The following is a 27,298-nucleotide window of genomic DNA, read 5'->3' as shown; positions in this document are numbered from 1 at the left end:
GAAAGTTCTCCAGCTGATAGCTTATCTGTGAGGGATCCAAATGTCACATTCGCCTAAAAAGTGGGGAGATTAAAATTTCCAGCGCCCTTCATCTGCCACTGACATTTGAGGGGGTTTCTTCTCCCCTCCCCAACCCCTCCTCCCACCAACCACCACCACCCTCTCTGCCTCTTCAGATTTAGACGTCTTCATCGAAAGCTCAGAACCCATCACCTGCTATCTGGAGGCCAGACAGCGCCTCAAAGCCCAATTTCCCAGCTTTCGCTGTCACCTGGGGATTTCAAGGGGCCCGACAGGGCTGTGTATATGTGTCTGTGGCTATCTGGGCCCGGAGGCACGTGCCTGTGTTCTACGCCTCTGCCTGCCAGTGCTAAGAGGTAGCTAGGGAACCATAGCAGAAGACAGCTCCTGGGATATAAGTACACAGCAGTTACTAAACAGAGATGGGCCTAGACAGGTAAATGATACAGCAGTCCCCTAGGAGGCAAGGCCTGGGCCATGAGCTTGGGCCCCAGTGTCCCATTCCACTATCACCTCTCGGGCAGGTTCCATCCAAGCTTAAAAAATATTTGCCTTTTAGTATCTTCTGTTTAACCAACTCTGTAGACACCTAAGCTGTGACAGACAGGGAGAGGTCCTTCTCCATCTCTAAGAAAGAGCAGGTTAACATCCAACACTCTCCCTCCCCCCCGGAGAGCAAAGCTACCATCATGATGCTAGCAAAAATGGCTTTGACACCTAGAGCAAAGACAGAATCCTAACTTCCTGAACCTCCCCCTCCCCTTCCATATACATCTCTGCCCTCAGAGAACCAGCCCCCCTATGTGTTTTAAGAAATTCTCATTACATAGTCAGCACCTGCTCCCAAGAAGCTTACATTCTAGAAGGGGGAAGCTAATATGTAAGCTCTTTGAGAGCAAGGATTGGTTATGTCATGAGGGGTGGAGATTCATCTCCTGGAATAAGGGGAGGGACTTGGGCTTCAGAATAGGAAATAAAATGCTGCCTTTGGAATTTCAAAGATGTGACTACTCACCTAGGCACCCATTCTTGCAAGAATGTAAAAGAAATCTTTCAGGAAGGAAGGAAGGAAGGAAGGAAGGAAGGAAGGAAGGAAGGAAGGAAGGAAGGAAGGAAGGAAGGAAGGAAGGAAGGAAGGAAGGAAGGAAGGAAGGAAGGAAGAAAAAAATAATTAACATTCTAAATACATTTTAAAGAATGCAGACCTGGACCTGCCATCTGAGGGAGGGGTTGGGGGGAAGGAAGGAAAAAGTTGGAACAGAAGGTTTTGCAAAGGTCAATGTCAAAAAATTACCCATGTATATGTCTTGTAAATAAAAAGCTATAATAAAAATGATTGTACATACATCAACAGAAAAATAAATAAAAGGAAAAAAGAATGCAGACCTGGAAAGGAACTTAAAAGGCATCTAGTATAACTCTCTCAGTCTATGCCTTGAAGAAACTGACCCTTTGAGAAAGGAAAACTTGGGTTTCAATACCACTTCAGAAATGTGCTAGCAGGGTGACTCCAGCCAAGCCATTTGAGCCTCTTCACCTCAGTTTCCTGATTTGTGAATTGATAATCCATACTTATAGCACTTACCTCACGGGTGTTGTGAGGATGTAATGAGAGTGTGTGTAAAGTATGTTACCCAACCTTCGGGCGCTATGTAAATGCCCATTATCATCATTATCAATAATGATTATTGTATATTGATTAACAATGATATTGCCCAAACCCATGCAGGTGATAAGTGGCAACTGAAGGATACAAATCCTCTTGATCCACCCCCTCTTTGAGCCATACCTTACCGCCTCCCTCTGGGTCTTTAGTTTTCCAATCTCTTAAGTTAAGGAGTTAAACCAGATCAAAATGATTTAGAGATGAAAGAAGCCTAGCCTTCATATGGTTTCTGTGACTCCATAACCTGGGGTGTGGACCATGGGAAGTGGGAGGCGCCCAATCTAACTGGGGATGAGGAGTTTATGAAGGGAAACAGTGGGAGATAAGGTTGAAGAATGAGATAGGGAAGGTATAATTCCTCAGGGTATGCTTGGCTCAGTACACTTCCTCCTCATTGTTAGAGACATATTCCGGAGTGTGCTGCTAGCTTCCCTAACAAGTGCCAGCCTCTCTCTATGGCTCGTGGATCTGTCTCTCCTTCTCAGTCTCTTTTCCCCCATCTCTGTCTGCCTGTTATCTCTGTGTCTTCATTTCTCCTCAATTCCCTTTCTTTCTCAATTAGTCTCTGTCCAGGTCTCCTGTTTCCATTACACGCCTGCACTAGTGATGAACTATCTTCAACACACACACACACACACACACACACACACACACACACACACACACACACTCACACTCATCACTGTGCACCAATTAGAACACTGGCTTCTGCCAGCTGAGCCAGGAGGCACAGGAGTGGGTGGCTGGCTCTGCAGTGCGTACCCGTGCCCATGAAACGCCATAATTGGCACCTGTCAGGGGCAGGCGGCCGCTGTTTTTAGAAAGTCAACTGGAGTCTTTCAAGCCCTTCCCCCACTCCTGTGTCTAGGGGGAACTGCAACTCCTCTCCAGGCTGTGGCTCCTATAAATACCCACTAGACCTGCCTGTTTCCTCCCTCCCAGCCCAGCCCCCTAAGGCCAGAAGGCCCTGGGAGCTCATTTGTGCAATCAGGCAGATCCATGCATAGGCAAGGAAGGATGACAGTGACTGGAGCCCCTTTCCCTGAAGTTGGAGGTCAAGGCAAGAGGACTTGGGCCCCAGACTCTGGATTCCTGACCTTTCTAGAGTCTTCTGAGTGGCACTCTTTGTTGCCTAGGAAACCACAGTGGGGGAAGGGAGATGAGGGGATTTGGGGAGTGTGGAGCCAAGCAAGCTCAGCCTGAGTTTGCTGATCAGGCTGTATAATTAAATGTCGCTTGCGTCCTTATTGACAGAGCACTAAGCCGATCTCCCTTTTAATTTGGTCTCTGATACTTGCCTTTTGCTGCTAATTGATTTTCAAGGATTTTCTTTTCCCTTTTTTACTGGGTTGGAGATTCTCTCAGGATTTGATAAGGTACTAGTCAAGATATACCAGCTGGGACCATGAGGAGTCTCAACACACACACACACACACACACACACACACACACACACACACACACATCTCTCAGTCCAGGAGAAAGGAAAGAGTCCTACAGAGGATGGAGCCTCTGAGGGTAACACATGGGCAGAATTACCTCTCAAAGACTTTCTCAGCCCTCCAGGTGGCTCCCAGAACATCTCTAGCTTATAGTTGGCTGCCATGAGCTTCGCTCTAAACAATCTATGGGATGAGGGTAGAATACTAGGGAAGCATTAATGAGAAGAGGGGTTAGATCGCTTCTCCTTTCCTTTTCCCACTCAGGGACTGAAAAGGGAACATTTATTGGTGGATTTTACTCAGTGGAAGAGAAAGGGAGTCTGGGATGGGGGGGGTTTGAGGGGGGAAGAGGAGCGGTGCAGTTGGATGATATATATGTCCAGATCACATCCCTATCTGTGACATAACAGCAGCAGCTCCTTCCCTGAGACAGGTCACGTTTTTCTCTTTCTCTATATCTTGTTCTCTTACTTTTTCCCTCCAAAAAAAATCACAGAATTTCAAAGCTGGCAGAAATCATAAGGATCATTTTATCCACCCTATCATTTTAAAGTGTGAAAACTTAGGTTTCTCCCCATCTATATGTCTATTTGTCTTTATCCATCTCCATCATTTTCTTTGTCTTTATTTCTCTATGTCTCTCATTAGATCTCTATCTTTCTCTTTCTCTATATATCTCTGATTCTGTCTCTCTCTTTCTCCCTCTGTCTCATCCTCTCCCTTCCTCATCAGAATTTCAGAATTGGTTTCTGTACTGAAATATGTAAGTTCCTTTTGTTAAGAAAGTTGGCTACCCTGGTTATCAAGGTTTTGAAATTCTTCCTTGGATTATAATTATTTCTTTACAAGTAATATCCTCTCTCCCCTTCTCACCCCACATTTAGATTGTAAGCTTTTCAAAGACTCCCATCCAGTGTTCATCTCTATCTTCAGCACCAAGGACAGTGCCCTGCATGGAGTAAAAATTAATGTTTTACTGAATTGGGTTATTGTTTGAATTATCTATCAGATCATATTCTAAATAATGAAACTAACAGGTTAAATGCTTTGGCTGGGGTCCACAAGTAGAGGAAGTGGCATTCTGGGATTCAAATTCAGTACTTGTCATCTAAATTTACTGTAAACTAAATTTATAGTAGTAAATTCTTTCTACTACACTAAGATGCCTATTTTCTATTGTTCTGTCTGTTCCTTTCTCGATGTCTCTGTCTCTCTTCCTGAATTTTCTTCTCCTCACCATCCCTGACACTGCCTATTTTCCCTTCTTTCTCTCTCTCTTTCTCTCTCAGGAAGACCCCGAGGGTGAGGAGTTTGAGAGGGAAAAGCCCAGTACTCTGCAGCTGGACTTCGTTGAAGACCCCAACTTTAAAAACAAGGTCAACTACTCATATACAGCTGTCCAGATCCCTACGGACATCTACAAAGGCTGTGAGTGCCCCTCAGTCTGCCCACCCATCCTATGCAGCCAGACCCCAAACATCCAAACTAGGGACACAGTTATATTCAGGCTCCTAGATCAAAGATGAAAAGGATGATAGAGGTCATCTAGTCCAGTCCCTTTATTTTACAGACAAAAAATTGGGATCCATAAAGGTAAAATGATTTAACCTAAAGTTACAAGTCAGATTCTTTGTCTCCAAATCCCATTTTTTTTCCATTATGCCATATGGCCTCCCAAGAAATCTGAGCTCAGGACAGTAAAGATCCAGAGCCTCAAAACATTCTGAGCCTGCTATAGGGAAGGGGATAAAAACTTACTTCTTCCATCAAGGCTGTGCCTGCTGAGAACATATCCACCCTGCCCTTGGAGGATCTACACTGGTGGAATGAACCTGAATCTTGTATTAGAACTCAGGGTTCCTGGACACCCTTCCACATGCCCTATGCTCCCAACCCCTCCTGGCCCTGAGACATTCATCCTGGGACCTGATGCTTGGCCAATGAGCTCAAACAAGATCATATCTATAAAGAGCTTTGAAATGGATAAAGAAATGGATAAAGTCTATCATTAACAATTCTGTGCATCCATATGTGGAGCAGCTAGGTGGTGCTGTGGATAGAGTGCTAAGCCTATAGTTAGAAAGTTCAAATCTGACCTCAAATAATTACTAGCTATATGACACTGAGCAAGTCATTTAACCCTATTTGCCTCAGTTTCCCACCTGTAAAATGAGCCGGAGAAGGAAGTGGTAAATCATTTTACCAGAAAAATCCCAAAAGGGGTCACAAAGAGTAAGATACGATGGAAAAATGACTAAAAACCACAGCATCTATATTTACACACACAGATTGACACAGACTCATGCATGGAATATCATGCATATTTTCACTCTTCATGCTCATGTAATGTATATGTAACCCACATATACCTCGTATCTCATTTTTACGCATATGCAATCACAGTCATCTAGGTACACACTCACAACCATACATATACTTACACACAAAAAAAATGATTAATGCTTACACATTTTCATAAATTCATGGTCATACTAGTGTGCAACCACATTAGCATTTTCTCATGCACTCACATATACATATACTCACATGTAAATGTATGTATTACATTCACAAACATATTTGCCAATACATAGCCCCATACTCATGTCTTATTCTTTCATATGCACATATATTCTGATACACAGACTCAGAATCCCAGGTTATAGCTCTTTCCAAACATTCTTCCTCCCATATGTGAACTTTTTTACCCTTTTCTAGCTCTAAACTGCTCCTTTGCTTGAGCTAGGCCATGACCAAAGATGATAAAGCCCCAGTTTCCTGCTCTGAAGACCCAACTGAGTTGTGATCTGCAACCTTGTGATCATATAATATTCTGAATTCAATTCCCTCCAAAAAGAACTTTGCGGTTTGGGAGCTGGATTCACATAAGGCTAAGGAGGAGACCAAACTAGGTGGAAGAGTTTGGTGGAAAGTGAAAACCTCCAGGAGAAATTTGGGTTCTTGCTCTTCCCTTTGATCTGGAAAAATAGAAAAATAGATTTTTTTTAATCAAGGAGGGGCAGAAGGAAGAAATGAGGAATGGGGCCAACGGGGAAAAAAGTTAGTGTGAGAGGGAGGATGATGAAAATAAAAGAGAAGGAGAGAGACTTGTGAATTGGAGTGGGGGAAGATCAGACTGCAGCCAATTTAAACACTGGGGAAAATGTAACTGAATGAGGTAGGAAGGGAGAGAGGGAGGGAAGGAGACAGAGGGGGAGAGAGAGACAGACAGACAGAAAGAGACAGACAGAGAGACAAAAAGACAGAGACAGAGACAAAGGGGGAGAGACAGAGACAGAGATAGAGACAGAGAGATAAACAAAGATAGAAACAGAGAGACATAGGTAGAAACAGACAAAGAAAGAGGGGAAGAGAGAGACACAGAGAGAAACAGAGAGATAGAGACAGAAGGGGGAAAGAGAGAGTCAGACAGACAGAAAAAGACAGAGACAGAGAGACAGAGACAGAAATGGAGAGACAGAGACCAAAACATAGACAGAGAAGCAGAGAGACAGAAAGATGGAAAGACATAGATAGAGACAGAGACAGAGGGGGAGAAAGTGATAGAGACAGAGAGAGAAACCGAGAGAGAGACAGAGACAAAGGAGGGAAAGAGAGAAATAGAAAGAGAGAGAGAGAGAGAAAAGCAGAGAGAAAGAGAGAGAGAGAGAGAGAGAGACAGAGAGAGAGAGAGAGAGAGAGAGAGAGAGAGAGAGAGAGAGAGAGAGAGGGAGAGAGGGGGAGAGAGAGAGAGAGTAGCAAGGGAGAGACAAAGAAAGGGAGAGGGAAAGAGAGAATAAAGAAAGGGAGAGGAAGAGGAAAAGGGAGAAGGGTCCTGGGCAGTGTGAGCTTCAAAGCAGGAACACCTAGCTCCTTCAAGGAAAGATGAAGCTGAGTCATTTATCCCCCAGTCCTGCCTGGCTGGGGGCTGCGCCAGCAGAGGGGCACTATCTAAGGCAGCCACACTAATTAAAACATTGGCTGCCCCGCCCTCCCCAGTCACACCTCACTACCCACACAAATTACATTTGATAGTATTTTTTTTTATTTACTGTGCCACTTGTAATTAAATCTGTAATCATTTGTCTGAGGTGGGGGTGATCCCCCATTTCCTAACTCAGGGTGCCTGTGTGTGGGTGTGAATATGTGCTTGTATACTTAGGACCTGGTGAGGAGGCAGGAGGGGGTAAAGAAGGAAGTCAGCTCAGGCAGCAGTGGGGAGATCACTGAAGTTGGCAAGCTGCTTGGTGGGGGTGCATGTGCATTGCGTGGGGGTGTATGTTTGTGCCTGTGTGTGTGTGCGCGCGCAAGGGCATCTGTGGAGGGGGTGTGCATGGTGGGGGTGGGGAGTATGTGTGTGTTCGAAGCTTTGGGTGGTGTGAACCTTCATGTATCACTGTGAGAGATTTAACACTTGTGAGCATATGCATGTCAGCAAGGATCTTCTCCAGCCTCTCCTGTTGTCTTGTGTAGGTGTGCGGTTATACGTCCAAATGTATGGGGAGAGGATGACACTGGTGTTGAGGGTGTGAATATAACAGTTCTTAGACCTAAGTGAGTAAAATCAAGGGGCCCAACGTGTTTCTCAGGACTGCCTCTGATCCACAGAAAAAATCAGCAGAAGATCCAAATTAAATGCAATTTAACTTAGGTCTTTTTTCCCCCTTAAAAAGAAATTTTTAAAAAATACTATCTCAGAGAATATCGAGCTTTATCAGGGGAGCCACATCAAACAACCAGATACATGCTGGCCATACACATGACCCGGGGCAAAGTCCTTCTTTGCTCCAGGCTTCAGCTTCCTCAATTGTAAGATGAAAGGGTGAGCTAGGCTAGGTGAGCTGTAAGGTCCCAACAAGCTCTAACAATCTGGGAGACTAGTTAACTATTGATCACAGTCTTTGACTGCTCTAAAGCCTGAAACTTCCAGGGGTTTGATTCTGAATGAGGCTCTCAGAAAAGTACACCCTAGAATGACTTGGTCTCTGTGCTCCCATAGGCACTGTGGGGTAAAATTACACTAATGGTCCCCAGTCCGTGTGTGGTTGTGTGACCGATCCCCCAAAGGCGGGGCTAAAACGGAGTTACGGTTTTACCAAACTGGAGGATGCTACGAGCAAATGTGCTGTGTGATCTAGATGGATGGGTGTGAGAGAATACTTGAAGTATACTCCCACTAAATTGGGAGTCCAATCCTCACTCTGCCATCTACTGCCTGTGTGATTCTAGACAAGTCTCTACTCGCTCTGGACCTCAATTTCCCCATCTGTAAGATATAAGGTTTGGACTAGAGAATCCATGGTAACAATGTCAGGGTTTAAGCTGAAATGAGGTTTAGGAGACAGTTTCTGACCAGGGTCAGGTTGATCTGACGCCAGGGTCTGGGACCAATGACCAGATTTTCTCCCTTATCACCTGTATGTCTAACACGTGTGCTCATATGAGAATCTGTGGCTATAAGCTTGTTTGTGTGATGGGGAAAGAATCTTGGCTCTTGACTCAGAAGATCTAAGTGGCGATCCCACAAACTCCCTGGGTAAGCCATTTCCCATAGCTGAGCCTGTTTCTTCAGTCCTAAGAGTGGAAGAGTGATCCTTGCTCCGCTCCTCTCGTGGGGAGAAGACCATAAAAGAGTAAATATGAAAAAGCTTTTTGAACAGTGAAGTTCTTGTGTTACAGATACATTAGATTGTTTTTACCACAGACTTCATTGTCACATTGTGCAAAGAGACTTGGATACACATTCAAGATGTGGATACAGAGTGTCTGTATGTGTGCGTATAAATGTTTAGACATGTATGGCTTTGTGAGCCCATCTGTAAACAAAGTAGGTGTATAAGTGTGTCTATCCTTGAACTACTTTCTGACCTAGGACTTCCTAGCCTCAGCCCCAACCCCACTGAGCGACATGATCCTGCTCCCATCCCCTCCTCTCCACCCCATGCTCCCAGCCCCAGCTGATTAATCATGGAGCCCAGTGGCTTCCAGCTTATCAGCTGCCTGCCTTAATAGCTGAATAATTCCAGTGCCATCATCAGAACCTTAATTGCTTTCATGCCAGACCGGTGGCCTACAGTGCATGTTGAATAAGGTGAGCTCCCTGGAGTCAGTCTCACTCTTCTCTGGGGCAGGCTCAGGGAAGCAAGAAGTCTCAGGGGGCCATTCCTAAAGGAAGAGGTATCCGGATTTCTTTTCCATATGCCTTAGATGCTGCTTGATCTACAACATGCCGGATTCTCAGAACTTTGATCATTAACTAACCCCTTATCCTCAGCCCCAACTCCAGTAATAAGCTGAGTCCTGACCTCCACCCACCCTTTCATAGCAAGCAGCACTGAGCTTCTAAATGTTTTTATTAGCAGAGAGTTGGAATAGACCAAGTCCCAATCCCCAAGGAACTCACAATCTGGGAGAAAAGAAAGGAAGCGGCTCCTGGCTCTCTTCTCAGAGACTTCAAAGTGGGGGGAAAATGGAGCCTATGCAGAAAAGAACAGCCAAACTACCCTATGCAGTTCTGAGCACAAGTGCCATAAGAGTTCAGAGAAGGGAGATTTCTTGGTGATTTAAGGAAGTCAGGGAAGGCTTCCTGGAAGAAGTGGGATTTTCATGGGCCTTGAAGTATAAGTAGTCTTTGAATAGGAAGATGACTGAGGACTGAGGAGGGAGAAGTGTATGAATAGGAAAAAACAGCAATGCCTCAGAGGTGGGAATGGACCTGGCATATGTAGGGATCCGTGAAGAGAGTGTTGGGGAGTAAGATCAGAGAGACTGGAAAATAAGTTGGAACCATGTTATAGAGGTCATAAATAACAAATTGAGGAGTTTGAGGGCAGTCCCATAGGCAGTGGGAAGCCCTTTAAGGTTCTTTAGAAAGAGTGTGATATAGTGAGATTTATGGCTGTATGAGAATTTTCTAAAGGAGCATGGGACAGGATGCTGGAGGCAGGAAGGCTGCCCAAAAGGAAGGGATGGGCATCCAAAAGTTGCTCGTTCCTCACATGTCCCCTACTGTGTGGGATTGGGTTGGAGTGCTCACAGCCCTTTCCCTCCTCTGTCCACAGCCACAGTGATCCTGAATGAGCTCAACTGGACAGAAGCCCTAGAGGATGTATTTGTAGAGAACCGTAAGGAAGATCCATCACTGCTATGGCAGGTTTTTGGCAGTGCCACAGGGGTCACCCGATATTATCCAGGTGGGTATCTGGGGAGATAAGGATCCTCAGCCCAGGGACTGCTCCCTATCCTTGTATAGATCAACCTGAAAGTAAAACCAGGGGTCAATTGCAGAAATCCTGTGCCCACTCTTTTGTCACCCCTTTGTCCTCTCTCTGCCTACCCTGGCATATGGAAATCTGGCCAGACTTTTACTTCAGGTTATGGAGAGGGCATGCTAGCAAGGGAATTATCTGGGCATCTGGCTCAGTACTTCTGTTTTCTAAGATTCTCTCCTTGGAGTCAGCTCTCTCCTCGAAGAAAGGGTCTAGAGCCTAACCCCACGATGCCCCTTTGGCTCATGATCCTTTCCCAAACCCCAGAACTCTCAGCTTCTTTCTACTCCACCTGCCCCACAGCTACTCCTTGGAGAGCACCAAAAAAGATTGACCTGTATGATGTCCGCCGAAGACCCTGGTGAGTGTGGGGCACTCGGGGGTGGATGGGAATGTGTAGAATCTGCCAGACCACACTGGGTCAGAGTGTCTGGGTCCTTCATGTCCCACCCCATTCTTTGCCTTCTATCCCTGTAGCAGCAGCATAGCGCCCCCCCCCGCCTCTTTCTCTTTTCTCCCCTTCTCTCATTTTGTCCTCTCCACTCACTCCACTTACTTCTTCCCTCTTTTTGCCTGCTTCTTCCTCCTTTTCATTCCTTTCCTTCCACTCTCTGCTTCCCTTTTCCCCCCTCAACTTTTCTCCTTCTTCCCTCTTTCTGACTCTTATTCTCTCTACTTCCCTTCTCAATTCAATTCATTTGACATACAATATTAATTTTCTAAAGTATATTCACCTCTTAATTCCATTCCTTTTTCTGTCTCTCCTTTCTCTTTTCTCTTTCCCTCTCTCCCTTTCTATCCCCTGTTATTTCCCCCTTTTGTTTTCTCTCCTTTGTTCTCCCCACACACTCTTTCTCTTCTCTACCTAACTTCTTTCTCCCTCTCTTATCCTCCCTCCTTCATCTCTCCTTGCTTCTCATGATATTACCCCTCCTCAATTCAACAAGCATTTAAGTACCTACTATGTGGTCTCTCTCTTTTTCTCTCTCCAACTCTCCTTTTCTTTCTGTCCCACTCTTCTCCCATATTCTCTCCTTTATCTTTTTCTTGATCCCTCTTTTTTTGTTTCCCTTTCTTCTCTCATTTTGTCCCTCCCTATTATCTTCCCCTCCTTTTCTCTTATTCTTCCTTCTTTTCTCTCCCACTCTCCTTCCCTATTCTTTCATTCTCTTTCCTTTGCTTATTCTCTCTATCTTTCTCTCACTATTTTACTGTCTCTTTTTCTCATTCTTTCTTCCTCTGTCTCCCTTTCCCCTTTCTCCTCCTTGCCTTCTTCTCCCTCCCCTTGTCATCCTCTCCCTTTCTCTGTCCCCTTCTCCCTCTATGATATCCCAGCCCTCTGAGCAGGGAGCAGCCAACTCTGTCCAATTTTCATTTCACACATCGTTGCCACTGGAAAATGGATACAATAACGCAGGCGGGGGCACCCAGGCTGCAGCTTTCCGTCTTCCCCCTCCTCACAATTCTCATCTCCATCCCTACCATCTAGACCTATCTAGCCTCTCTCTTCTTTCCTTCCTTTCTCTGGGGGAGGGGGCTGAGAATAGTCCAAAATGAGAAAGGGATATCCCAGGGGCTGTGATACCTTTCTTCAACAAAGCCAAACCAGCCTAACCATTGTCACCACACCTTTTGGTTCTAATCAGTGGCCACATGGACCAATCTTATGTGAGTGTCCCCATGACCACCACCATTACAATCCTTCCATGTAACCAAGAAGCAATGGGTTGGCTCCAAACTGTTCCAAAGCCTTCTTTGCAAGGAGAAAAAAAAACTAGAGGGAAGAAGTTAGCCAGAGGAAAAGAGCCTTTGGGGAGATCTGCAGAGGGGATATTCTACCAATCATTGTCCATGGCTAAGAAACAAGAAGCTTGCAATTCAGTTCTAAAAAGCAGACATTGGGAGCTGGAGAGCCGAGAGTCCAAGAAGACTGTTTTCTCACCTCCCACCTTGAATGGAGCATTCACTCCCTGAAATCCTCCCTTCCTAGTCTCAATTCCTGAGTTTTCCCAAAACAACAACAGTGATAATTTATATACCACTTTATAGTTTGCAAAACACTTTACAAGTATCATCTCATTTTATTCTCACATCACTTCTGGGAGGTAGGTGTTATTGCTATTTCCATGTTACAAGTAAGGAAACTGAAGCAGAGGTTAAGTGATTGACCTGGGGTCATAACTGTTAGTGTCTGAGGCTGGATTTGAACTCTGATCTTCCTGACTCCAGGTTTATATTCTATACCATCTAACCAAGGAATCCAATTACTAAACACATTAGAGAGACAAAATAAGCTTCTTGAGGGCAGGGACAATGGTTTGGCCTTTCTTTGTATCCCCAGCACTTAGCACAATGCTTGATACAGAGCTGACACTGCTGACTTACTGACCAACCTCCCAGACAGTCAATGTAAAGTCTGTCCCCTGAGTGGGAAGTTCCACCAGTCCCTGTTACCATCATTTATACTTACATTGTTTCCACACTACCCTCAAATCTCTGAAAGTTATGCCATTCTGAAAAAGCAGATTTCAGGGTAAATAAAGCTGAAAGTGGGCATTGGATGGGGGGACAGGGTGGGAAGGTAGGAGAAAGTGGGGGGCAGCTGCAGTCCCAGAAACCTGGCTGCAATTTTTACTCCAACAAACATTTTTAAATATTTATTGATGCTTTGTGTTTATTTTCACATTCATTTCCAAACACACCCCTAGCGCCTCCCATATATAAAGAGTTATTCCTCAGAATATTTTTCCAAATCAAGGGGCAGAGTTTATTATAATTGTAACCCCAACTAAAGTGGGCTACGTTCCAAAAGAATTTAGCAAAGAACCAGGAGCAAGAAGATAAATTTATAGGAAAAAGATAGAGAGACCATGTGTTTCATATCACTGATGTGCTCATTTTATGGCTTAGAGGTAGAATTGAGGAGTGGTCTTACAGCTGGAGTTGAGGAATGGTCTGGTCTATACCCCATTATTGAATTCTACATTATAATATTTTTAAAGTGGAGTGCGAGGGGAAGAACTCAACAAAAACCAATCAATACACCACCTGTGTCTGAAAATCTATGCAATATTCCATACCCATAACAATTGCCCACTCCCAGCCCCCCAAACCCCTCTGCAAAGAAGAGAAGAAGATGCATTTCTTCATTCATTTGTGAAGCCAAGCTTGGCCATTATACTTAACCAGCAATCGATGTCATTTTCTTGTTTTTTCCATTTACATTGTTGCAGTCACTTGGCATTCTCACAAATATTTTTGAAGTGGCATCTATATTAAAGATTCAGCTTGGTCCTGGGGAGCAACAAAGGTTAAATAGAATTGATTGGGAGTTCCAAGAGGATAGGAACTCCCAATCCAAGAGAAGACTCCAAAAAACCTGAATCTGAACACCTGGTCCTCAGGAACCTAGAGTCCAACAGCCCAGTGTTTAGGAGCTCATGTCCCTGTTGCTTCCTTGACTCTCTGCTGAAAAGATTCCATTGAGCCCTCAGACTGTTGTTGTTTCTCAGAGCATCCCATTCTTCTTCTGGTGGTGAGCCTCCAACATGCTCCAGGGTGCTCTGCCTTTGCCAATTCTAGAGATACAGTTGGAGAAGCTGGAGAACAGAGTGAGAGATGCATCAACAGAGAAAGAGCTTTCCCCCAACCTCAGCATAAAAAAGGGTTCAATTTCCAAATTGGATGTATTTCCAGAGACATGTTGGATAAAGGGAGAAAGGAGTGAAGAAAATGGGAGGAAAAATAGGGATCTGCTAATGCTTCTAATCTCTGTTACTAGACAGTGTCCTATAATTCTACCCCATAAAGAAATTTTGCTTCTGTCCTAAGACCCCAGCTCCCTTCTCTATCCCCTGCCCCTAGCACTCCCCTCAAAGTCAATGCTCCATGAGATTTTCTTGGGTACGGAATAGCTGGGGCTTGAACCTGAGGATAACTAGCCAGCTCATTATCTCTCACTAAACTCTCAGGCTCTCCATCTTCCTATTCTCTGCCCTTGGTGGTTAAATAACCTCTTGGTTACTCAAATCCCACCAAAATGTAACTTCACGGTCATCCTGACAGGAGATGGACAGAGGGACAGGGGTGCTGACAACACCGCTAGAGCCAAGCAGCTCATTTCCTCCAATCCTGTGCCATAGAGGAAGCTCTTAGCTCCTAGCCGGGTACCCAGGGTCTTCTGTCACTAAGGAGTCATAACTCATGGAACTGAAAAAGGCATCTTCCCCAGCTATCTGGCCGACCAAAGAGCATCAGTGGATAGGCGTGTCACTGCAGTTGTGAGGACCCTTACCTTCTAGATGAAATGACCATAAACCTGCCCCAACAAGAAGGCTTCATTTGCAGGCCGTATCTGTCATATCCCCAGCCACTGATGGTTGCAATAGAAAAGATGTTTCAGGTCCATGGCCCACTCTCACCTCCCAGATGTCATGCATGTGCTTGCAGAGCCATGAACACACTGAAGAGCCATGAACACACTGATCAAGACCAGAGCACACATGCAGACGAGCACATGTAAACATAAGCACACGGGGACAGGTGTACATAAGAGGTACACGCAGGTACATGCAGGAGGGCAGGTCTGTGCAGTTGTGCATGTATTTCATTGATATCTACACTTAAACAGACTTATTCACACATATATGGGAAAACAGCATATCCACAAACAATATTTGTCATTTTCCAGATGGGGAATCTGTTCCATGCCCAGAGGGAGTCTGGGCAATAAGGGGTAGTACCAGACTTAACGGGGTGCTCTCTTAAGCCCAGCCTGGAGTAAGGGATCGTGGTCTGCTCCCAAGGAGGTAGCCCCCACCAGCCAAGGCTGTGATCACCCAGCGGGATGTCCCACTTTTCATTCCATTTTATGGTTCATTTTATATGAAACAATCCTCTTGCAAAGTCATATATATACTCATGGGAAAAGAAAATTTGACAGAAAATCAGCCCAAAGAGTCTGGGTGATGTGCAAACATCCATAATTTTTACAACTGTATCTGCAGACCACTGTAATATCTCTTCCTTCTCTACTAAGAGGACTTTTGTGAAGTCATTACCATTTGTCCAGTCATCTCTTCCTCCCTTGTCATAGGAATTATTTGCAATAGAAGGAACGTTTCAGGTCCATGGCCTATTTTCACCTCCTCAGAAAACCAGGACTGGGGACCTGAATAAACAGGCTGTATTTTGTGCATTCCAGGCTCAAGAGAGGCTCCAATACCCAAGTCTAACACACAATGAGGGCAGATATGGTATGTCTGGAAAAGTTCAAAGAGAGTAAAGAGACCTAAGTGGACTAGAATGGTCTTCCTAGAAGCACTGGGTCAGGGAGCTAGTTCCTGGAGGAACTGGGTATTAAAGGATCACAAGATTTAGAGCGATGAGAGAGAAGAAAAGGAAACATTGTAAGCAAAGCTTAGAAAGTAGAAACTATAATAGCTCCAGGTATCTGTAGCCCTTTAAGATTTGTAGCATGCTTTGAAGTAGTAATATGTTACCATCCTCAGTCTACAGACAGGGAAATTGAGGTTTAGATGGTGCTTTCCTCCTCTCAGTATGGCATATGCAAGGGACAGTGTGGAGACCTACCTGGCTGAAGAAGAAAAAGGAATGGCTAGCAGAGTTCTGATAAGTAAGATTAAAGGTAGGGACTGAGCCATGTTCAGGCAGACCTATATGCTGGGTTAAGGGGGTAAAAAAGTTTTTTTCATTGTTTTCCTTACACAAGAAGACCCACTCTCCTTTGATTTCTTTGATCTGGTAACTAATTGAGACCCAAGGACTAATAAGTTTGATATCTCTTATCTATTTCCCATTATCTATCTATCCACCTTTCGTTTCAACATTTATTTCATCTTGTTTCAATGAATAAGATTTTTTCTCTTTACCACCTCACCTTCTACTGGGAAAAAAATCCTTTTAAAAAAAAGCATAATGAAGTAAAACCACATTCCCAAATTGGCCGTTATCAAAAATAGTATCTCCTTTTGTATCGTGTATCACCTCCTCTGCCAGGAGGTGGGCAGCTGACTTTGGCATCAGTCCTCTGGAATCATGGTAGGTCTCTGCATCGATCAGAGTTCTTAAGTCAAAGTTATTTGTCTAAACCATGGTGTTCTTATTACGTAAATTCATTCCTGGTTCTACTCACTCCACCCTGCATCAGTTCATACAAACAAGACTTCCCAGGTCCCTCAGACACTGATCCTTTGATCATTTCCTACAGCACAATGGTTTTCCATTATATATGTGTACCACAGTTTGTTCAGTTATTCATCACTTAATTTATACCTCCTTAGTTTCCATTTCTTTGCTACAAAAAGAGTAGTGATAACTATTTTTGTCCTTTTCCTCTTTCATTGATCTTTTTGGGATCTAGGCCAATTAATGGTATTATTAAGTCAAAGAGTATGTATAATATAGTAACTTTTTAACCCTTCTACTCTTTAAAAAAATCTTTATTTTAGTTTTCTAATTAACAAAAATCTATAGTATTTTCTTACTACCTTCTCCCACTCATGGAGATAAAAACACACAAATGAAACCTTTGTAACAAATACACATAATCAAGCTAAATTCCCATATTGACTATTTCCCAAAAAATGTATAGAGATAGATAGATAGATAGATAGATAGGTAGATAGATAGATAGATAGATAGATAGATAGATAGATAGATAGATAGATGAATGATGGATGGATGCATTTTTATAGAGACATGCAGTTTTCATTCTGTACCTTGTTCTATTACCTCTGTCTAGAGGCAAGTAACCTGCTTCATCATCAAAGCTCAGAGATCATGGTTCATCATTGCATCAAAATCCTAAAATCTTTCTAAATTGTTTGCCTTTTCAAAGTTGTTGTTACTATATAAATTGTTCCCCTGGTTCTGCTCACTTCACTCTGCATTAATTCTTACAAATCTATCCCTTTCATCATCTTTTACAGCATTTACAATATTGCATTACAATAATGTGCTATAAATTAGTTCAACCATTCCTAAATTAGCTGGTACCTCCTTAGTGTCCAGGTCTTTGCTAACACACACACACACACACACACACACACACACACACACACACACACACACACACACTTGCTCTAAATACTTCTGTATATGTGGGTCCTTTTGCTTATGTTTCAATCTCTCTCTCTCTCTCTCTCTCTCTCTCTCTCTCTCTCTCTCTCTCTGGATTATCTCCCAGTGGTTTCACTGGGGCATACTGAATACACTGGGTCATAGTGAATTTTTTTAACTCATCATTCTTAACAGGAGCAATTACTCAGGAGTCACACCTACGTCTTAGTCTCGGTCTGTCATTAATCCAGTATATGACCTTGAACAAGTCACTCCAAAGCATCAGGTTTTCTACTTGAAAAAATGGGAGATTTAGAATAAATGATTACAAATTTAAATTTGGAAGAGACTTTAGAGAACATCTCATCTAAGGATTTATTTTGCAGATGAAGCAACTGAGTCCTGGGGAAAGAAAGTAATTTCCTAATGTTTATATAAGTAGTAAGAGAAAAAGTAAGGATTTGAATTCACTTCTGATTCTAAATCCCCAAACCTTTCCATCATACTACTATTAAAGGCCTCTTCCAGCTCTTAAGCCTATGATCTAGTTCTACATCTGAGAAGGAGCTGAGATTTGTTTAGGAATACACAGGGATGGGGCTGGCTGGTTTTGATCCTCACCAGAAGGGATGTTCTGGAATAGGAGAGAGCAGCAAACTCACTGAGGTTCAATTGTCTCCTGATAGAAAATTCTGTCTCAGGCCTTTCATAACAGTCCTTCATGAGATATTCAGGGTCCACCAGGAAGAGAGCAGGGAGGAAATCCCCTCCCTCCCTAGAGAAAATCATAGGGCTGGAGATTTAGAGCTGGAAGTCACCTCAGGATCTATCTAAATCAAGAGTTCTTCACCTTTTTGAGTCATATAGTCTATTTCTCATAATTGTGTTTGCTGCCTACATTCATAATGGAAGGAATATGCTAAACTTTAGTTAGAGGTTAATGAAAATCAAGGTAATTTTTTTCTCCTGAAATCTAGCTGTGCCTCAGTTTCCCCATATGTAAAATAAGATACGGAGAAATTTAAGATGCTCATGGTTACATAGTTTGTAAGTGTCTGAAATCCAGATCTTCATGCTGCCTCTGGAGAAAAGTATGAGGAAAAACTCCAGACTTTGGGAAGGGATCTTAGGGATTTTATCCCTTTCTTTCTTATCTAGGTGGATCCTGATGTATCTGTGTCACCCAAAGAGACCCAGTTTCCCTGAACTGGCCCCGTAGGAACTAACTCTTTTCTCCTTAGCTGGAGCACAGACAGGGCTAAGGATTCTCAAGAGGAGCTTTACCAGGAAACTTAGAGAGAAGCAGACATTTAGAAAGGTTGAGTGTGCAGAACTTTGAGCAGGAATATTGGTGGCAAATTCAGTGTAGACAGAGAACCTGAGTTTGAACCCTAACTCTTTTGCTTATTACCTTGTAACAAAGGCAGGTTTTCTCTAAACCTCAGTTTCTCCATCAGCAAAATGGGAAGGTTGGCCCAGATTATCTCTGCAGTCCCTTTCCCAGCTCTAAATCTGTGATCCTTGTACTGATGTAACAATTGGAGGATTCAGGCTTAGCTCTACCCACTCCCCCAGATATCTGAGATAGTCTATGGTCCAGATCTACAACAAAAACCCAGTTTGTAAAAACACCAATAGTAGCTGATCATTTCTACCAATGGTAAGAGAAAATTGATAGAATAAAGATTACACCAAAGCTGTTGTTTATCCTTCATTCTCAAAAAGTACCATGACATCAGGGAGGTGATGCTATAATATGCAAGTGAATTGGATTTAAGTGAGGGAAGGCTGCCTCACTTTCCCTTCTAGAACCATCTGGGTCCAGTGGTCAAATATAGATCACAATAACTGCCGATGGCCCTGAATGAAATGGGAGACCTTGGTCTTTTAAAGCTCAGCTGTTTAACCACTCCAAAGCTAGGATGGATCTTAAATATCTCCCAGTCCAATATCCTCAGATGAGAAACTGAGGTCCAGACTGGTTATGACTTGCCCAAAATTACATAGGTGTTGCCAGAGAAAGAATTTATAACTGGAACTTCTGACTCCAAATATAATGCTAGATCATAGCAGTTTAAGGAATGCAAGTTTCTTGAATATAAGGGACTCTCACTTTCTCATCTTTGAATCCCCTTGAAAGTGAGCACTTATTCTTTTAGTTGAATAATATAGGATTTAAGTGATTCAATCTCCCAAGAAAAAGCAGCTTCCCAATCCCACACACACCCTTTGGAGAAGATATATATTCCCAGGATTCTTAGATCCTCTCTCATACCCCTGGGAGGTCATCTCTCCATGTTTACATCCCCAGAAACTGGACAAAGTCCAGCAAACCATTCCAACTACCACAGGGATGGTTGTTCTGCCCTCAGTATCACTTAGGATGGAGAGTTGGGGGGATAGAGCTCAGGCTAGCCCCTACAGGCTCAAGCACATGCCCACACACACACACACACACACACACACACACACACGTACACATGCACCCATGGTTCACCAGAGGGCACATCCTAATCTTACCTACAAGCAACGCCTTCCTTCTGGGATGGCTACGAGAAAAGATACTAATTCAATTTAACTCAACGAACACTAATTGAATCCCTACTATAAAGCAGCTAGGAGGCCACAGTTGGAAGAGGAAAAAATCTTAGTTCACAGCTGCCTCTGACATTCATTAGCTATGTGATTCCAGAAAAATCCCTTAATTTCTCTGGACTTTGATGTCCACATCTATAAAATGGGGACTGTAATAACATCTTATCTAACAGAGCTGTTATAAGGATCAAATGAAATGTTATAGGCAAAAGCTTTGCAAATGTTAAAATGCTATATTAATACTATTAGAACATATTGTGCTAGGCCCTGGAAGATGTAAAGGGTCTGGAAGGTAGACAGGGATAGTATGTACCCTCAAGGAATTAATGGAATGGAGTTACTGCATTTGTATCTCTAGTGAAATTTGTAAGGGTTATAGAGTTCATTTCTCTCCAGGAGAAAGGGATTGTTTGGAGGAGAATGGGGATGGAATCCATAGTCCCTTGAGCCTTAAGGGACCCAAAGATCAGGGTTCCAAGATATTGGGGAATCTTTCCTAAGACAGATCAGGGGAAGAAAGAGTTAGAAATGGCTGGCTTTGAGCCAGTAGCTGTGATGTGGTGAATAGAAAGCCATAGTGGGAATCAGAGCTCTTGGGTTTTAAATTCCAATTCTACTATTCCGGAGTTCTGTGATCTTGGGCAAATTAACCTCCCTAAATCTCAGTTTCTTTATCTGTAAAATAATACTAACTATACTATGCTGTGAATTAATACTAGCACTGAGACCAAGCAAAAAAAGAAATCTATTCTCCTCCACATAAAAGCACTTCAAATATTTGACAAGATCAATGCTTCCCATATATACATTGAGGCTAAATGTGTATTCCCAATGCCTTCAATCAATCCTTTTCATTCCTCAGATTCTCCCCATTCTCCAGTCTTTTCATTATCCTCATTGTTCTCCTCTGGATGGATTCCAGCTTATATGTATATTTCCTGAAACGTGCTCCCCAGCACCAAACTCAGTGTTCTGGATTTGCTCTGAGCAGGACAGAGAATAACAGAATGTAGCTTCTTGCTAGTTCAGCACACTGTGTACCTCTCACTGCAGTGGAAGATTTCAACAGCTTTGTGGTTACTGGCTACTTTTTGATGATATTGATAACTCAAATCTTAAGTCCTTTTTTATAAGAATAATAAGGTCCAGCCACACCTTCCCCACCCTCTATTAGATTGATTTAAACTTTACATTTGTTTCTATTAAATTTTATCATATTTAATGTACCCCATTGTTCCAGCACAGATCTTGACCCTGTTGTCCATTATTTACCTTTACCTTTACCTTTTTGTTATCTGCAAATTTTGTCTATACCTTCATCCAAGTCATTGATAAAAATTTAAAACTGTCATAATAGTTGGGAGCCCTGTTGCTGATCTCCTGAAACTCATGAACTCTATGCTGCCATATACAGCCTGAAGTCTCTAGAATTTTAGTCTGTTCTGTTCTTTCTGTCTTGGTCTCCCTATCTCTCTGTGTATGTCTGTCTCTGTCTCTCTATGTATGTCAATGTGTCCCTGTGTGTGTGTCTGTCTATCTCTCCATCTATCTCCCTGTCTGTCGATTTCTCTCCTCCCACTCTTCTCTGACTCTCTCTGTTTGTCTCTGTTTCTGTCTCTGTTTCTCTGTGTGTGTGCATCTCTGTCTCTGTGTATTTCTGTGTCTTTCTATCTGTGTGTCTCTGTGTGTTTGTGTCTCTCACACACACACAAACACACACACACACACACACACACACACACACACACACACACACACACACCACTACCCTGTGATCCTTTATATTTGTCTTTGGTCGCTTCTCCTTACCCCCTTTTCAGGTACTTTTGTCCCTACTGACTGAATCTTCAATTCAACAAATATTTCTTAAGCACCTACTGTGTATAAAGTATTGCGTTGAAAGCTGGGATCTAAAGTTTGGAAGAGACATCTGTCCTCCATGGAACTCTGAATCTTACAAATTGATAAGACAGAACTATGATGATAACTTTGTAATGTGATAAGTACATCAGAGAAGTGTAAAGCAAGCGCTACATAATTTTTGGGCTTTGGGAATCAGGAAAGACTTCCTGAAGGAGGTGGTATTTGAATAAGTCTTTAAAGGATAGATAGAAATTCAACAAGATGAGAAGAAGCCAAAAGTAATATTTTGCAGTTCCAGGAGGGCATGGGTAAGGTAGACCACTTTAGCCTGAGCATAGAGCTGAGGTTCTGCTACTTGGACAGTTTATCCTATGTACCCTTCTAAAAATAATGATTTTAAATGCATAAAATAAAATACATGGGATTATAAAAAAGAAACCCATTACATGGAAATGTAATACAGTTATCAAAATATTTTTAAATGTTCATGGTCCCCAAGTAAGAAACCCCTCCTATCTAATATGTTGAAGGATACGATGTGAAATAGAGCTGGAACGATCAGAGATCTTTTTTACACATAGATCTGACTATCAAGTTTCCAAAACATAAAGATTATTCTGGCAAAGATATGAAGGGTGGATTGGAGAGAGTAGCCAGGCAGACCTTATAAAGGACTACTAGAGTAGCCCAGATAATGAGGACCTTAATAGCCATGGTAGCCACAGGAATAGAGAGAAGACAACCAACGCAGAATGTAGGGAAGTAGGATTAGGAGAAGCTGGCAGCTAATTGGCTATAAGAGGGGACAGAGGGGGAAAAGTCAAAGACACCTCAAAGGTTTTGAATGTGGGAGATTTGGTAAATGATGACACCACTGATGGAGAAAGTGAAGTCAGAAGAAGGAACAGGCTTACTGAGAAAGAAAATGAGCTCACTTTAGAGTAAATGGAGAAGTCCTGTAGGTTAACAGACATAATAAATCCAAGGTTTCAGAGTCAGAGGACCACACTCTGTTCACCTGCAGGGTACCATTCAATCCAGGTAGGTGCCCTAAGTCCAGACTGCAGACTGAAGAAAGTCAGAGAGCTAAGTAGGTAAGCAAAGTGGATGGCTGGAGCTTTTGAATCTTCTTTCTATCATCCCTTCCCAAATCTGCCCATGATCCATCTTCCGGACATACCCAGCATACCCTGTCTCTCTGCCCTGACCTCCAGCCTCTCTCCTGGGCAGGTACATCCAAGGAGCTTCCTCTCCTAAGGACATGGTCATCATCGTGGATGTGTGAGTAAGCAGTGAGGGACTGGCCCTGCCCAGGAGTGAGGGTACCTCCAGCCTCTGGGGCAGAGCCAGAATTCATGGGCCCTTCTAGCAAAAGGACCTTTTGGACCACTGAACTAGTAGTCTCCCTCAATTCTATCAATGCCCTTCTGGGGATCCTCCCTAAGTCCCCAAGATTCCCACATCCTGGCCCGATATCCCCAGCCCCATTGCCTTCCAGCTCCCCAGCCTTAAAATGGGGGAAGGGGAAAGCGTACCTTGAGTCATATCTCTACCCTACCCCCAGAAGCGGCAGTGTGAGCGGCCTGACACTGAGACTGATGAAGACATCTGTCTGCGAGATGCTGGACACCCTATCCGATGATGACTACGTCAACGTGGCTTCGGTCAGTGCCCTGCGCCTGGAAAAGGGGATCCATTATTGGGTAGAGAATGTTCCAAAGGCAGACCCCCTGTGACGGGGCCAGAGTGACCCAGGATCAGGTCATGGAAAGAGAGAAGGGACCAGTTCCTGAAACCAAACAATCACTGGTTCCTCCGTAATACTTACACATCACACAAAACACCCTTAGCCAATAGGCTCCCAGAGCCTCAGGGACTGCTTCCTACCTGAAGACTTAAGTAATGAAGATGACCTTGGAGTTTTTGTTTTAGGGGTTCATTTGTTTGAGATCTGAAGGGTTGTCCTCTGTCATACCAATTATAGCAGCCAGGGAGGAAGACAAGAGGCTTGGGATAAATAAATACATATGATTGGGAAGGCCAAAGTTTTAGGGGCAATTACCAATTTCTCTTAATTCCTCTTTGTACTAACCCCACTCCCACTCAGATGTTCTCGTGGGAAAACAACCCAAGTCTCCCTTAACTGTCCCTTGCCTTCTCAGGCCTCCTCAATCTTTTCTCATTACTCCCGAGCATTTCCACAGCTCTCCCCTAAATCTGCTCCTTCCATTGGGGGCTCTCTAGTGCCCACCAGATAACTCATGTCTCTCCCACTGCTCCCCCAGTTCAATGAGAAGGCCCAGCCTGTGTCCTGCTTCAACCACCTGGTTCAGGCCAACGTGCGCAACAAAAAGGTTTTCAAGGAAGCTGTGCAGAACATGGTGGCAAAAGGCACCACAGGTTACAAGGCTGGCTTTGAATATGCCTTTGACCAGCTCCAGAATGTGAGTCCCACTTAGCTCAGGGGGAAGACAGGATTCTGAACACAACTGACATCTCCATCCTTGCCTCAGTCCCTCCCCGGGGCATATCTGCACCTGCCATGACGACTGTGTGGAGATGGGAGCTTGGGGATGGGAGGAAAGAAGAAGGGAGGGAGCTGGGCCTGAAAAAAAAAAAGCAGTAAGGAAGATGTCATGGACATCCTTTCCCCAGAACCCTTTCTGTGTCTCTCAGGGGGCCATTCCTAGAATTCACATCACTGCTGCCGCGAGGGATGCATGTGGAACATTGTTTCTGCGGTCAGGCTAGTGACAGGAGGGAAATCAAAATGAATGGGCCTGCTGTAAGAATAAGCATCAATGGTCGTAGCTTAGAGTAAAGGCATGTCGCCATGCCCATAGCTCCTTCCTCATCCCTACCTGCAGAAAACCAGAGCTCTCCTCCCAGTGAATACCTGAATACCTGGGAGGTGAGAAGGCATTCAGCCTATGATGCCGGCTGCCTCGGGAAGATCGAGGGGGACAGGGAGATGCTAGTCTGACAACTAGACTTGTAGCACAAGCTATGGAGGAAAATCTCAGTGCTGATCCTGGCAGAATTAAGAGGAAGAATAATTGGCAAGGAGAGCCTAGGACTCATTTCACTGGGAGAAACTGGATGATTTGAGGATAATTTCAGTGGAAGAAATTTCATGGTGGTGGGAGAGTTAAGGGTAGTTCAAAGGTAGTAGTAGAATGGTGCTCTCCTGCTCCAACACCCCTCTTTCTGTAGCCAGTTGGGTTCTGATATCATTCTTCTAGGGAAAGGAAAAGATTTTCATAGATGGTGTCCTTTGCCAAAGCATCCATGGGTTGTATCTAAGAAAAGGTGGTGGAAAGAGGGAAAAAGAGACAAGGGCTCTGCCTGGACAGAGCCCCCCCACCAACTGACCTCCTCTCCTTCCCCCGGCTGACCCAGTCCAACATCACCCGGGCTAACTGCAACAAAATGATCATGATGTTCACCGACGGAGGGGAGGACCGAGTGCAGGACGTGTTTGAGAAGTACAACTGGCCCAACAGGACGGTGAGGCACATAGAAGTCCCCTGTCAGGGACACTGGGGACCACCCCCACTCGCTCTCTTAAGGGTGATGAAAGGGGGGTGCGGCATCTGACATGTCCAGGTAATACCATTCCCAAAGTCGATTCCTTTCAACTACCATTTACCAAGGAATTCACAACACTTGAATGATCTCCCTGCAAGCGCCTCTGACTCTATCCCAGAACTGGCTTTCTTTCGGTCCTACAGTTTCCAGGGGGTGTGGGAACATGCATACATACATACATACATAGATATTTACATATATGTATATGCATTATGGGAGGGGGAATCATTGCCACTAGCCTTCCCTGAGCTGCCCTTGGTCCCTTACCAAGCTATGAGCCTCACCCCTTTCTCCCCAGGTTCGGGTATTCACTTTTTCCGTAGGACAGCACAACTACGATGTCACTCCCCTGCAGTGGATGGCCTGTGCCAATAAAGGTACCCTCCCTGTCCCACCTTGACATGTGCCACAATACAGCAGCATGGGGGATTGGGAAAAACACTGGTCCGTGGTTGAGCCCCTGTACCTACCAAATAATGCTGGGCAAGTCCTCTCCCTTTCTTGGGTCTTAGAACCTCAGCCATAAAGTGAGAGCATTACTCTAAATTACTTTTAAAGGCTTTCCAAATTCTAAATGTTCTAATGAGCCCACGACTGTTCCATGTTATGCTCCCCAACTAAAGTGAAAGGGAAAGACCCATATGGGCAGGGGGAGGCACTCTGTATCTACCTGTATTTCTGTTCTGTTTGTCTATCTATGGGACCCGGCTGTCTGGTCCCTAGCTGGAGCTGAGAGGTGATGCTGCTTTTGACTCTAGGGAGTAGGAACAGAAAGGGTTCTATCCTTAGCTCCACCCCCACCCAAACTGCCCCTTCCTTCCCACTCCCAGCAGGTTCAGTCCCCAGATAACACCTTCCACACATGCCTTCCTGCCACTTTCCCATTTGCCCTTCAAATGACCCTCAAAGAAAATCAGGAAAACCCTCTTCCTTCCCCCACCCCAAAGTATGCTTCCCTTCTTCCCCACAGGTTACTATTTTGAGATCCCCTCCATTGGGGCTATCCGAATCAACACACAGGTAAGCTCACAGGGACCGTAGCCTCAAGCTCTCAGTCTCATCCCCAAGACATGCATGCACCCTGCCTCGGAAGGCAGCAGAATCAAACAACCGCAAGAAAAGCAAAGGCCTGGAAAGATAGTTATCCCAGACCCAGCAGCCCTCCCAATGGGATCTAGGTGCCGGGTCCCCTCCTTTCCCAGACCCCCACGTCAGTGTCCTTGAGCTCCCCAGAGTGGGTCCTAGGTGTCCGTCAGGCTCGGCGGATTTTACTCAACCACTTACTATGAGGTGGGAGTGCCCTCTCCTGGTCACCATGAGAAAGGAACCAGATCCAACCCTCCATTTCCATTGGAGTGGACGGATCATTCTACCCAGGGAGCAGCAGCATCAGTAGTTGGGGACTCCTTCCTGTTCAGAGGGAGACAGAGGGACAGCTCCTCCGTGGGGTGAAGAAGGTCCGTCCATCAGAGCAGAGAGCCCAAGCCCATATAGTGGAAAGAGAAATAGATTTTAAGTCGACTTAAACACCAGTTCTGCTTTTTGCCTCGTGACCCCTTTGAGCCCCAGCTTCCTCATCCATAAAATGGTATTGGACTAGATGACCCCGGTTCCAACTCCTGTGATTCCTTCCTCACAGGAGTACCTGGATGTTCTGGGCAGACCCATGGTTCTCGCAGGCAACGAGGCTAAGCAGGTGCAGTGGACCAACGTGTATGAAGATGCTCTGGTAAGCTTGGCCATCAAGACCAGATCAACCCCCCTGAGATGTGGCT

The 27,298-nt window shown here is 44.3% G+C and overlaps 1 protein-coding gene across 1 annotated transcript in view; it reads left to right on the top strand.

Moving 5' to 3' along the window:
• The window catches only part of CACNA2D2 (calcium voltage-gated channel auxiliary subunit alpha2delta 2), a 432,295-nt gene that overhangs the window by 379,252 nt on the left and 25,745 nt on the right, over positions 1 to 27,298 (top strand). Inside the window, 10 exon segments of the mRNA XM_074283341.1 lie at positions 4,419 to 4,557; positions 10,191 to 10,322; positions 10,701 to 10,758; positions 23,166 to 23,216; positions 23,500 to 23,599; positions 24,221 to 24,379; positions 25,335 to 25,442; positions 25,822 to 25,900; positions 26,494 to 26,543; positions 27,163 to 27,252. Of these exon segments, the coding sequence (XP_074139442.1) occupies positions 4,419 to 4,557; positions 10,191 to 10,322; positions 10,701 to 10,758; positions 23,166 to 23,216; positions 23,500 to 23,599; positions 24,221 to 24,379; positions 25,335 to 25,442; positions 25,822 to 25,900; positions 26,494 to 26,543; positions 27,163 to 27,252 (966 nt within the window).

This window comes from Sminthopsis crassicaudata, chromosome 1 (assembly GCF_048593235.1).
Source record: "Sminthopsis crassicaudata isolate SCR6 chromosome 1, ASM4859323v1, whole genome shotgun sequence".
NCBI classification, from domain to species: domain Eukaryota; kingdom Metazoa; phylum Chordata; class Mammalia; order Dasyuromorphia; family Dasyuridae; genus Sminthopsis; species Sminthopsis crassicaudata.
Note: the sequence above shows the minus strand (reverse complement) of the source record. Positions and strands in the feature narration are given on the sequence as shown.